Source organism: Sardina pilchardus, chromosome 2 (assembly GCF_963854185.1).
Source record: "Sardina pilchardus chromosome 2, fSarPil1.1, whole genome shotgun sequence".
NCBI lineage: Eukaryota > Metazoa > Chordata > Actinopteri > Clupeiformes > Clupeidae > Sardina > Sardina pilchardus.
Genome location: NC_084995.1, coordinates 30,932,545 through 30,946,809, shown reverse-complemented (window position 1 = coordinate 30,946,809; position 14,265 = coordinate 30,932,545). Strand labels below are relative to the sequence as shown.

The window sequence follows — 14,265 nt, the reverse complement described above, 5'->3', positions numbered from 1 at the left end:
TGACAATAAGTAGGATATTTTGCAATTAGCTTTTTACCAAGGCGCAATCATTGGTAATACAAGAGGACCAAATTGGAGCTGTCTCAGTTGATCAGCAGATTATGTATTTTAGTGGTCGGGGAGAAAATATCTCAAAAGAAATGAGAATTGCTATTTTACATATGATTCAGATTCAGATTAATAATCCTGTACTTTGTCAAGATCATAGGCTGTGTTAGAATATCCATGTACTGTATAAGCAATATATATGGTGCCACCATCAGTGACCAAGTCGGACAGTGGCCACAGAACTATTCCAAATGTGTATATAAACCGTGGAAGTCTGTTGCTCATGAAGCTCAGGGTAATGCATATGATCTTGAGCGTGACCCCTCTCAGAGACAATGCGATTGAATTATAGCGCTCTTTCTTCTGCACTCCTCTCCTGTGCAGGCTGGCCAGACCCTTGTTAAAGACCCAGTGTCTACGATTTCCCACGGCCCAGCCACCCATCCAGGAGTCATGTGATTAACCCAGGCAGAACAGAGAGGGGAAAATGGATCCTCAATTTAATAGAGAAGGTCAATTGGCTCCAGCCAGCCTCCAGTTTCTCCTTCCCAGAACATTCTGGAAGTGTTTTGCGAATGGCCTGCGCTGAGGGCTCTCTTTGTTTCTCTTTGCTAAAGGCCCGGCCATGTGCTCCTGTGTCAAACTCACTGGATTACAACCCGTCCACTAATAGTCAATATCTTTGGTGAATTAATTGTCTTACTGTTGGGATTTGAGAGCGTTTTCTTAGGCCAATAAGGCCATCTCCCTGGTTCTTCTGTCATAACAGTGGAGGAATTAAGAAGTGAGGGCCAGTTTTATTCCCGCAGCCAGCAGTGTTGACGTCATCCAAGCTCGGGTTTCTCTCATGCTTTCTTGACGCTGGCCAGGTGTGTAGGTTTCAGATTCCATCGTCGGTTAATGTGCATGTTTTCGACCGTACCGCTTATGCAACTAACTATGTTGCAGTGGCATCTCAGCACAGCATAGCACAGCGCAGCACAGCACAGTGCTGCACTTGATTCCAGTAAGATGGCAAAAGACACCATGTAATAGGCTCAAAAATTCCTGACTAACTACCTCTGGAGAAGAAAGGATGATTGTCTGTTTGGGTGTAGACATTTCTTGATGTTTCAGGCACAAGATTAGACGATGCCATCATTAATACGGTTGTATTTCAAGCATACTAATATTGGTGGTAAAAGCAAAGGTACATTATTCTAATTGTGTTGGCAGTGCTCTTTAAGAAGATCCTTTGAATTGATGAATGTGATAAGAGAGTTGTAAAACCAAGGTCCATTTCTGTCAAATTGGTTTACAGCAATGGACTTGCAGGACAGGTGCGCGGAATGTGTGCCGTTGGCTTTACAGCTGTGTGTAGAATGTGCTGGTGAATGGAGACGTGGTGGAAATAGTTTGTAAAATGAAGTTCTATTCATGTCAAGGAGCAGCAGTGGCCCCAGCCTCCCCTCCCCTTTCAGCCGATGAGCTCAGCTTCTCCACAGAGCATGTCATGTGGCCGGCCAGAATCTCACAAGTGGTCGGCAGGATGAATGACCAGGAGAAACGGCAGCACTTCACTCAAGTGGCAATGGTGCTATGAGATCAAGCTGCTACTCTTAAGTAAAGCTATTTTATACGGTTTTGCTCTTTGTTGATAGTGGACTTCAATGTTTCTTTGCACTTCGGACACATTGAACTCGCATGGAATGTATGGGGGACTATCAGAGTGGATGTGTCTCTGTACTTGCCATGTCACTGTAAACAGGAAGACATCTGCCTCATTAACTCCAGGCTTTCACGGAACAGTGCTGGGTTTGATCAGCCTGTGCCTCAGAATTCGACAGCCATCAGCTAACTCGAGTTATCTGGAGCCTCCGGTGTGGTTTAGTGCACTTACACACTGCTGCCCTGTCACAGATAGATCTCTCTCATATTGGTCGTTAAATATAGATAAGTGTGGCTTTGAATGAACCATAACCGTTTATATTATGTACCCCAGGCCAGCTTATTGTTGTGGACTTATGGCCTATGTCTGATTATCTGTTCGGTTGTTTTGATGTGAATAGCAAGAGTGATCCATTTGCCTAGATGCAGAGTAGCAAGAAGACCAGATGGCCACTACCCTTGTTCAGGTATCATGTTAAATTGCAGTCTATCCCCTTGCAGTAAAATTATACTTAAACTCTGGAGTAGTCCTGCTTGGTCTTTGGAACAGAGTTGTATATACAGTACAAGCTGATCTTACCTTATCATGCCACTTGACTTTAGTTCATGTCTATTTACCATTTACGTATGTGACTGATTCTACTGATAGGCCAAATGAAGTGTGTGTCCTATTTGCGCGCATGTGTTTGTCTGCCTTTTCTTCCTTGTTCCTTGGCATTTCAAGTCTATGTCTATGGCCGTGTGGCCTTTGTGACTTTCTTTGAGTGGTGGGTTGGACCAAGGTGAGTGTGTCTGCTTTGCATGAGTGCCTAAGGGGAGTTTGTTTTGCAAACACAGTCTAGTGTGCAGGAGTTCAGGGAGGCTGTGAAAACACACACACAAATACACACACACGTTGAAGGCTGGGCGCATGCAGAGTTGCACACTGTGCAGCAGGTTTGTATTTGAAGGGAAGTCTGCAATGTTCAGTATTGTGATGAGGATATGACCATAAATAAACAACAAATGAATAAACAAATGTTGAAATATGTAAGAGTTTCTGTTTCTTTCTGCCTCAATTGGTAGACCACTGTTAACACATAGATCCCAGACATTAAATAGCCTGTCCCCACTGAATGCAGAAGTCAAATTTCAAACACGCTTTTATTGATCGCCTATATAATTTACAGATAATAATACACAGACCACTTCCTTAACTATTAAATCCTTTAACATGTTTTCTGATCTGCATTTAGAAATTGTTACGTACGGGAATGCTTGGTTGGGTGGTCATGATATAAAAAGCCTAACCACATTGTAAATGTGGCAGTTTAACTCAAGACCATAACGACTGAAGACTTTCATCTTAATAATAATAAGTACCTTGGGTGTGGTTAGGAGGGGATCTGCCTTACACAGTCCATTCTGGTGGTGGTCCATCATATGATTTTCTGTTTTTCCAAGGAAATGTCTTCATTTCAACTCTTCCGCCATGTCTGGTTTCACAACTCGGTTTTAATAAAAGTTTAATAAGGTTTCTTCCTGTTTGTCCGGTCTTGATTGTCCTCTGACATTCTTTGGCTGTAACAAGAACATGTCATTTATGTAGGTTTAGGAACTGTTGAAGCGCCTTAACACACCTTTAGCTACTTTTAGTGCATTTACAGTCTTGGGGTTATTCACCTTCCATGAAGCTCTGTTATGAGTTCAGTTGATGGGTCTATGGGCAACTTTGAGCTCCGGTGTTTTTTAACCTTCCCAAAGGCACGCTATTTCCCCTTTGAAGATCTCTACTTATTGTGAGCGTGGTGAAATCTTCCCTTGATGGAGTCGTCTTGTCTTGCTGCGGCTGTGGATAACTAAATAATGCCATTTGGAGATAGCTGAGAGGACTGTTATGAAAGAGCCTTAATGAACTTTTGGCTTGTATGAAGAGCCCTGGTGGAGTGTTTGTTCCTCCTGAGGACGCAGCCAGCCTGCAGGCTCACTTGAAGGGCTCAGTTAGTTGCCAGGTGGCAGGAGATATTGGATAGGGTACACTGAATGACCCTGTCTTCATCTCTGCCTGTATTTAGCTGATCTCCATCTCTCTCTCACTTTGTGTCTCTCATGTTCTCTCTCTCTCTCTTTGTGTCTCTCTCTTCATGTTCTCTCTCTCTCTCTCGCTCTCTCTCTTGCTCTCACTCTGGCTCGGTTCATGTTATGTTGATATCTTGTCTCATGTTTAACGGCAGTGATCATTCCACGTTGAGACTCTCTGTCTCATTTGCCTGGGATGAGAACATCCTCGGTTTCTCTACCCACTTGAACGTATGTATTTCCATAGTCTCCCACATAGGAGAACTGTGGATCAAAACTCCCTGCAATGGCTGTGCGTAGGCTTTAGTATGTTGCCTAACGTGCTGATACAGGAGCGCTGTTGTGTGGCCTGGTAATTCCTGTCCCATCTCAGACGCTTTCACTTTTGGCCTGAAGTAAAATTAGCAAAACATGTCCTGCCTTCACTTCCAAAATCATGTTTGCAGATTCCATTTTCCTTTCTCAATATGCAAAATTCCCACTGCGGACTCCACTGGCCTGTGTGCAGGCTATTTTCATAAGTAGATAAGACGTGATTTTCTGTTGCAGCGATAAGAACAGGGAAGGAGTGTGCGGCCTCAGCTGCAGTCCAGAGTCTGGTTGTGATTCATGGTGCACTTTCCAGAATGCTGCTATTGTCAGGCGGGTGACTTACGTTGGTTAGGGTGTTGCGACTTTTCTTTGAACTGTGTGTATGTATGTCTGTGTGTGTGTGCGTGTGTGTGAGTGTGTGTGAGTATCCCTGTGTGTGTGTGTCAGCGTCAGAATGCATATGTGTATGCACTCATGCGCGCATGTTTTTTTTGTTTGTCATGACGCAGCTGTGAACTGAATGGCTTGGCTTCTCGCTTAAAGACAGGGTTATGTAACATGGGCTTGGTTCGTTTGCATAGGCTTCGAAACAAATGCTGCGGTCACGTCGAAAGTGAGGAGCGTATCCACACAGCACCACCGCATCTGCTAGTATGAGGGGCAAGAGTAGGGCACTCACTCTGGGCAAGAGTAGGGTGATCATCAGCACGGGGGGCTCCAGTGAAATTGATGATTTGATGTTTCAGTCAAATTAGTTAAGTAATAGGCTGTATAAACAGCCCAGTTATGTAGTGTGACTTTTACATGGCAAGCCTTAATACAGTGTTAGTATTAGTATTATTGATACAATAAAGTCATCAAACCTGACTTAAACCATAACACACTTTTTGGTGATTTGGTCATTTTATCAACTAAAAGCTAGGGCTGCCTGATTATGGCAAAAATCAAAGCCTAATCATGATATTTTGGTTAATAATAATATTTGGTTAATAATCGTTGTTTTACATAGCAGAAATATGTTTAATTTTATAAACAAGCTTTAAAAAATAAGTATCAAGATCATTTGATCATGTCATGGGCTCAACTATCGCCTATTATTCAGGCCTATGTTCGTTTCGGTTTCATAGTGGTCACTCAGCTTTCTTGTGAGGTATATGTGCAACTCTTTAGACATGTGAGGACTGCACACATGGGTCAATCCAGAGGTGGTATTTCGGGAGCGGACCGTTCGCAGGGGTGTGAGTAGCTGGGGAGGTGTTGGCCTGGAATTTATTGGCCTGGGTGACTGGGTCTGTCACCACGCCGTTAAGTACACGACTGGTAACGGCAGACCTGCCCGGCACGCGTCTGTTTGGAATGGCCAAGCAGTGCCCCGCCGCGTCCCCCAGTGAAAAGTGCTGCAGGGAATTCCGCCGGAGTCTACTCTGCTGTTTAATTATAGCTTCTGTGTGTGTGTGTGTGTGTCTGTCTGCTGCCGTACCGGATGTCGACCCACAGCAGGACCGGCCACGCTCTGATACCAGAGATAAGATGTTTTTGTGCAGATCTCACACGGCCAATTTGAAGTCCACTTTAGCACCACTGATGGGCAACTTCTCTTGCTGTTTCCTTTTTTTGGAGTTGTTTTTTTCTGTGGGTTTCCTAAGGCCTTGCCAGTTTCTGCTCCATTTCAGCAGGGCTTGGGTGTAGTTTAGTACCTCTTCCAGAATAAATACGTCCAAGGATTAACAGTCCTTGATATCTGGCGCACGGCCATTAGAAATAGTTTGTCCAATTAGAAAGTGGCAGAAAAATAGGCTAAAACTTTTTTTTAGCTCTTTATCCAAGGAGTGTGAGCTCTGGAGTGGCATTGTGAGGCCTCTAGTAATCAGATGAGTTTTGGTAAAATGGAGGGTAACAAAGCTTCAGGTCGCAGTAGGGGTGCACTGATCCGACATTAAGAGTGGATATCAGCCCTGATATTGACAAAATCGGATCGGGGATCGAAAATTTTAGCAGATCCATGGGCCAGTCCGTTAACTTCAATTTCTTGGACTGAGCTGTAGCTCGCACATGGTGCACAACTAGCCATGTGCTGCCATTACTAGGCTAGTTTTGGTGTTTGTCATAAAGTTGGTCATTGTCATTACAGTTTGCCAGGCTTTATATTTCTGGTTTACTATTCATGCTGTTCTTAACCACCATTTTGCCATAGATCAAGTGCGATTTTTAGACAAAACATGACATGCGTGATGTTCAAAACCAATGCAATACGTTGTCATTTTCATCTGTTATCTGTATAAACTTTGCCTGGTATGAAGAAATGCAGAGGTTCACACTGACTGCTAAAAACTTTTCATTTATTGGTGCAAATTTACAACCCCATATACCATTAAATTCACCATCATTCAAACTCGTTCAAACTCGCTGTGTGAACTTCCTAGGTTCTTGTGGGGAAACCGGACTGCGCCGCTATGGGTATGGGTTTTGTGGGTGATTAGTAGTGTGAATGGATTAGGCAGGGCTGTTTTAATGTGCATGGGATTTGTATTTTCTATTTTTGCTTTATGTTTGCTTGTTAGATTTATAATTTGGTAACAACTGTGAACTTGAAGTTGAATGCTGTTCCAGGCTGCTGCTGGTGCACCATTTGTTACATTTTGTCTTTGGAAAGAAATGTTTTGTCAGGAAAAGTAATGTTGAAGTCAAGCCTCATGGCCTTTAGTCTTTTCTATTGAGTATCGACCGATACACTTCAGCCCAGGCATCAGTATGGTATTGAGACTGAAAAAGATGGGTCTGTGCATCCCTAGGTCATACTGTAACCGTAAGCTCTGGAGTTGGCTGGATAATAACTACTCAAAGTTTCTGCATGAGTAATGGTTAAAAGATGATGACCTTGTATTTCAAGCTTGACGTTCACACTAGTGTCCTTGTAATGGAGTGCTGGCCCCATAAACGACTGGATTAGTCTAACTGCTAATAACCAGTCATACACGAACCATCTCCCAGCTATGTAGAGAGGCCTGCACATGTCAGAATTCACAAGGTTGTAATTTTGCAGTGACTACATACAGAGGCCACCAAACGTATGTCATGACTAAGACTGACAGAAACTTGTTCTTCAAGTCAAACAGAATATCTGATTAGTCAATTACTCAGGTTGTTGATTTTGAATCCTCATGAAGTTGTTTGTGATTTTTGGGAGTGATCTGCTTAGATTCTAAGTATCAATAGCTATATTTCCCTTGTGAATGGGGTAACCCTTTATATTAACCCATCGTTTCATGTCAAAACTGAAGTACAGTAATTTCCTGCATATAAGCCGCATTGTGTATAAGCCGCAGGACAGTGTTTTATGCAAGTTAAAAGAAGCAAAACCATATTAACACCATATTAACTGCCCCCCTCTATTAACCTCATAGCTGAAGAAATTTAGCAAAATCAATGTATAAGCCACGGCTAATAGTCTGGAAATTACAGTAGATATTTTTCAAATAGGGCTTGAAGAATTTTGCAAATTACATAAAAGTAGTGACTTTCAATCAGTTTCGGTGCAGTCAAGGTGATTTTCTTGCATTGCAGTAATGCAGGCCAACTTCATATTAGAGAATCTACTCCAAAAATCCCACCTGCTACTCAAGACCAGGCCCATCCAAAACCTGCAATACACGGCAATAAAACCTGCTCTTTTTGTTCCTCCTAGAGGCAGACAGGCCTGTGGACTAGCAGTTAACTCAGGCTTGTTTTGACTCGCAGCCACGGCTGCTTGGGGCTTTTCAGCCGGAAATCGTACTCTCAAGCTTTGCAACCTCAAATCTCCCAAAAGTAGGACCAGCAGATTAAGCTAGGATTTTGGCCACTGCGCACACTACTTTTAAGGCACAAGTCTGTGTGTGTGAAAGAGAGAGAGAGCGAAAGCCCTGTCATACCTCAACTGTCAGTGGCTCACTTAAGAGATAGAAAAGGTGGCCATTTGACTAGTCAGGGGTGCCAAGAAATGACGAGAGAAAGCAAAAGCGCTTACAAGAGGGCGGGGGGGTGCTCAGTGCTCAGTGCTCCACTGAGTTGGGATTTGAGGTTTGGCCACGTTGGTCTGGGTGTGAGCCTCGGTGTAGGTGTGAGGCTATAAATACTCTGTAAACAGAGCCATGTGTGCAACCGCGTGTGCAGGCAGCCAGGGAGCAGAGCCCCAGGCCTGTTCCCAAGGCTTTCTGACGCGCTGGCGCCAAAGCCCTGATGCCTGTGAGGTCACTGGGTGGGGTCACTGGGTGGGATTGTGGGTGACCCAGATAGCAGCTGACTGTTATGGATCTGGTGTGATCAGCATGGTCACGTTTTATTGCTTTAAAGAAGTACCCTGAAATGCAAGGGCAAACCTACTATCTGAAGGCCAACTGGCTAAGACCTATGCTGTAAGTTTTAGTGTATGATTTTAAGGGGAAAGGATGTGCCAGTTTACGTGTTCTGTCAAATCTGTTGCACAGCAGTTCAAGAAAAGCTCTGGGTAATTGCACCTGCTGAGAATGCATTCCTGTGTTTTATACGTTGGTGAAGAAGATTTTGTCGCCCACACCTAAACCAAAATCACGCTTTTGAAGTGCTCCCAAAGCCTAGTTGTCATCCAGTTGATCCCATTGAAACCTTAATTATGATCTCTTGTCTTAACGGAAAGGTACAGCTACTGATTGATTTATGGGCAATATGAAATCCACAAAAAATTCACAAAACCTTTCCCCCCCCCCCCTTGTGTGTGTCTACAGGATGGAGCGGAGCAGGTCGACCCCATGGCGAGCCTGTTCCAGCTGGATGAGGAGTCCTTCTCCTGGCCGGGCCCCAAAACACTGCGTCTCCGACGCACCGCTCAGGGCTTCGGCTTCACCCTGCGCCACTTCATCGTGTACCCGCCCGAGTCTGCCGTGCACTCCTCCCTCCAGGTGAGCGTTCTGCACCCCATCGTTCCCTCCAGCCCTCCTAGTCCCCCCCCCCCCCACCCCCACCCACCACACCCTCCCATCTGCACCACCACTTGACTCACAGACACTTTTGCAGACCTTGTCAATTGGGTATCGCAGTGATTATATGATTTTCCTCAACTGATTCAACTGTAGTTGAGAACTCACTTTGAGTCACACCCTGTTTGGAATGCTGCAGTTGAGGCAGTGATAGTGGATCAGAGAGCTGTCTCTTTAAAAGTTGGCTTAAGGTGAAGAATGCTGATTTCCACGGTTTTACCTGGGGGTGATATCAAAAAGATCTGGGTCAAGATATCTCGCTGATGCATGAAGCGTGTAACAAATATCAGCAGGGCATTATGATCTATTTGGACAATTTGTCAGTTAACATTTGAAGTAGTTTTCATCTGTCAATTATGAGTTTGCCTCATGTCACTAAATGCCTGTAACTAAATGTTTAAGTGTTACAAGCTGTGCTAGAGCGGTTAGATCCCTGGGGAAGATTATGTTCTCAATCTTAACTGAGGCACTATGATACCAGCATGCTACATGGCTGGGTTATGTTTGTCATTTAAACCTACACTGCATACTTAAAGTTTCCCTGTGCTATCTGTCATTCCTGTCTGAAGCTCTTTTTTCTGATTAAATGACATTCTTTTTCCCTTTTCTTTTCATTTTACACTTTGTAGGGTGAAGAGCTCGCAAATAGAGGTAAGCTGACATTACTCCATAATGCTCACTTTGCGTTTGGCTGATTTTTGTATTGCAATCTCCGATTGATGATGGTCAGTTTTTAGCTCCCAGAGTCCTACCTATACTGTACGGTGCCTAGTATGCCTGGCTGTCCAACACAGCAGTATCTTGTCCTAGTTGCTTCCTGTGTTGCGGTGGATTTTAGCTTGCTATGCCAAACACAAGTGAATTGGCTAGCATGCTTTCCTCCTTTTGCCTTCTTCTCTTCCGTGTTGGTGCACCGTTGACCTGTCTTTCAGGAAGCACCTCTTCACCGGGCATATATAGAGACATTCATTGTTTTATTTTTGCCTTTGAAATAACCAGTCTAGCTCATATGTGAAAGTTATTGTTGGGTGACCATTGCTTGTTGACCATTGCTAATGTCACTCCAACTGACACTACAGTGTTCTGTGCGATCTGTTGGCCTGATATCAGATTTGCAATGTCTTGCTGCAAAATGTTTGTGTATTCTTCTCCAACTGTTTAGTCTAGTCAGGCTGTTGTTGATGGTAGCGTTTGTTTTGATTGGATCTTCATTCCTGAGCCCTGCAACGTCAGCTAGTGGAGAGCTGAATTCATATGTGTCGGGCTGGGCCCTCGTCTCGTAAATCTCACCTGCGTTATCAAACGGGAACACAGTTATTTAGGCCATGCACAGAATCAATGGCATGTCCAGAGGAGAGACCTAGATATTTATTCACTCTGACCAGCTGTGAGATTCACACTGCTCAGAGTGTGTCAATATCTCACTCATGTATCACCACTCTCGCGCAGGCAGCCACTTGAAGTGTTTTTTTTTTCCATGAACTGCATCAGTGCTTGGGCTTTAAAGGAATAGTTTAGAACTTTGGACATAGGACCTCATTTCCAACTTAGCAGGGGTGATATAGGTCGGTGGAGACAGTTTTCAGCGTATTTTATCCGGTCTTTAACTTGCTGCGTTCACCTTTGCTAAGGATCGGATAAAATATGCTAAGCTCTCTCCCCCGACCTATATCACCCCGGCTAAGTTGGAAATTATGTCCTATGTCCAAAATCCCAAACTCTTCCTTTAAGGCTATTATGGTCATATCTTTTTTTTAACATTTTTTTATTGATCTTTTAACTTAAATAAGGAAGAAACTACCATGTTCTCACACATGTTTGTTTTAAGTGAAGTTATGTTGGGAATGCCTGCAAAAGAGAGGTTGTGGAATTATATTTGCCATACTGATGTGTTGTTGTATGGGTATATAGTTAGAATTTAACCCAGAGCTATCTCTGAATAGCCACATATGGGCAATATTCTATGACAGAAAAGCATTCTTAGTGGGTTCCTGGATATTAAAAATTCCTTTGGTGGAAAAGGGCCTATTGTGGTTGGGTGGCTGCAGGGTAAATGCAGCTTTGCCTGCATCTTACAACTGCATGTTGCTTTTGATGTCAAAGAGTTGGCAACATGGCTGTGTGTCTGTGTGTGTGTATGTGGTGGCACATATTCATCTCATTTGGAGTGGTTGCTGTGGCAACAGTGAGTGTGGGGGCACTTTGGGCCATGTCTGTGTGCTGTCAGGTTAAAGGTCATCCCCGCATCACTAAGCTCAGCTGAGAACGGTCAACCTCAACTAGGGGTTGAAACAGTTGCCATTATGAGTGAGTGACTGTGGGATCAATTGTGACAATTCAGATTGTGCCATGGTTTTGTTTTAGCATTGAAACTAGTTTAGAAATGGGACTTAGTTCAGATAATGTATGACCTGCCCCTCAGAACTGTACAGACTGTAGGCCTGCATTATTTATAAGGGAAAAGATGATGGTCATGATCTTCCTCCCAACCAGAATGTCTTTACATGGTCTGTATGCGAGCTCAATTTTTATTGTGCACTGCTTCACGTCAGTGTATTGACTGTGAAATATATGGATTGATTGGGGTCAGGTCATCATGTCATTGTAGCACTACTGTGGGCTGTTGTCCAGTGTAAAGTTTCCACTTAAACCGATAGCACTTTATGCATCCTTTTGCATTGGCCTGTAGTGAAAAAAACTTAGGCTAGATGTTGATTGGCTTCATGATTATGTCAATGCTTTAAAGTGCGGAGTTTACTTTGAAAATGTGTACATAGGAAAGTAAAAAATTGACCTTACAGCAAACTGTGGATGGGCTAACAGGTTGATCTGTAGTTTCTGGCCCACATGGTAGAAGTCCATGCTGCATGCTGCATGCGTGGCTTGGCGTGGCGTGGCGTGGTGTGGCCACAGTGGCCTTCTCTCCTCTGGGATTCAGCTGACACGGAGGGAATCCCAGGGCACCGTGAATGCCACCCGGGGAATCCCTTTGTCTCGCACAGCAGGCAGCTTCTGCCTCCCAAAGCAAAATGGAGCCAACAATGTGGCCCAGGGCCTGCCGCACACATCCCTGAACTGAGCAGCTGGACCCTGGGGGTCGGGGAGAGGTGTGCACGCCGGCCAGTGTCAGCGGTGGGCTTTTACAGGTGACTGTCACTGTTCTCAGTGCTCCGATGTGCAGCCTCTGTTCCCAGCCGTGCAAGCTCACACACGCAGGGATGGTGCCCTCTGCTGTTCGGATGAGTGGGTTAAGAGGCAGCAGCCCGCTAGCCCCTGACCGCATCAAAGAGGACTGACGTGCCCCACTGCTATGTAAATATGTCAGGTGCTGACCTGGTTTGAGCCCGGCCTCCCAGCAGGACCTTATTTTGACAGGTGTGCTGTTGTGTCACTGGGCTTTTACAGTATAGTATGCAGGGTCCAATGATCTTAGCAAAGCAGACCTGGGGGTAGCCATAGATTTCACTAATTGAAACTGTGAATTCACAGTTATATGTGGAATTGTGGACATGCTGTTGTTGGTTGTGTCAATGAGACATATGTAAGGTGTGGTTTGAGACAACAAGCCAAAATGAACAAATATTAGTTTAGGTCACTGTTGGTGATTTTGATGGGTGAAGACATCTCGTTTCTGTGTACTGGAATACAGCAGACTAAATGGGGTTACTGGACAGCATCTGAATATGACATTGCAATAGCCATCTGTGACAATTAGCATTTATCACTGGTTTATAGACTCATAAAATCTCCAATTGAAGAATTGAATAGAACTTCATCAATATTACTGTTATTAAAAGTCAATCTGAGATTGGAAATCAATATCATTTGTTGCCATGACTGATTCATTGCGCAGCCACTCTCAGTCCACACTGCTCCATCAAATTATCAGGTTGGAATAAATTAAACTGATGCAGAGTAGGTGTGAAAGCATAATGGCCTATGCCGGTGCCATTTTTAATAAACCCATTTGGTTATATAAACTTTTGATTATGATTTACCATGGTTAGACCTTAGAAGCGTACTAATCCACAAAATAAATCCTGTGAACATCTGGGGAAAAAATCTAATTACATTTTGCTAAAAAAAAAGGTATAGCCTTGCTTTTATATGGCTATAAGCATCTCTGCTTAGCAGAACAGCACTTTGCTTTCCTGCCACAAGGGGGGTCATCAGCTCAGGGAGGCGCTGAGAGAGGTCAGTATTCTGTATTATTCAGCTGTTATGTAACAAAAGAGCCTGTATGTACTCTGCTCCACGCGTGTAATGCTCAGTTATATGTAGCCAAAACGCTATGTTTCTCTCTGAGGTTTTTCCTGTTTTAGCACCTAGCTAAGACGTAATGCCCTGTAGACCCAGTGACCTTTTGATGATGAGTAATGGCCTCAGAAGTGATTCACAATGACATGAGCCAGTGGCCTCCCAACCACCGCGTTTTCTCTCCTTAACTCACTCTACCTTTTGGCCCTCTCCCTATTCTCCACTGTAAAGCAGCTCCACTGAACACCCACCTCTCTCACTCACTCTCTCTCTCTCTCTCTCTCTCTCTCTCTCTCTCTCTCTCTCTCTCTCTCTCTCTCTCTCTCTCTCTCTCGCCAGCCAGCCAGTGTCTTTGATGGTGCAGTTCAGCAATGAACAGTATTAAAAGTAACCTTGTTTTCCACACTCCCACATTGTGTGGATGGATATTCAGTATTCATCAGGGAGGGCGTTTGAGTCGGCTTAGGCTTATGACCGAAACAATGTTGCTTACCAGTAATGTCATACATGTAAGCTCTTACACACATTCTGTTTTTCAATGTAAAATACCCCCCACCCCCCCCACACACACACTCACACTCTCCCCCCTCCCTCTCCTCATTAAACACACACACACACACACACACACACACATACACACACACACACACACACACACACACACACTGTCCCCATTAAATACACACACACCTCATGTAGACAGCTGCTAGGAGATGGGGGTAATACAAGCAAACAGGTTCACTTGATGCCAAACCCCATTCATGTCCCACAGCTCCAGAAGCCAAGCTGGCAGGGTAAGAGTGTCTCCCTCCCCTCTTAATCACCCCTGTCCCTATTCATGAGCTTTCCTCAACTCACTGTGCCACTCATTAAAAAAAGAAAACACTATGTAAGAGCCACTACACAACAGTTTTCTCTCTCTCTCTCTCTCTCTCTCTCTCTCTCTCTC

The 14,265-nt window shown here is 44.2% G+C and overlaps 1 protein-coding gene across 1 annotated transcript in view; it reads left to right on the top strand.

Annotated features, from left to right (window-relative positions):
• The window catches only part of arhgap21b (Rho GTPase activating protein 21b), a 51,122-nt gene that overhangs the window by 6,767 nt on the left and 30,090 nt on the right, over positions 1 to 14,265 (top strand). The window contains exons 3-4 of the mRNA XM_062526529.1: positions 8,808 to 8,981; positions 9,689 to 9,710. Of these exons, the coding sequence (XP_062382513.1) occupies positions 8,808 to 8,981; positions 9,689 to 9,710 (196 nt within the window). The remainder of the gene's footprint in view (positions 1 to 8,807; positions 8,982 to 9,688; positions 9,711 to 14,265) is intronic.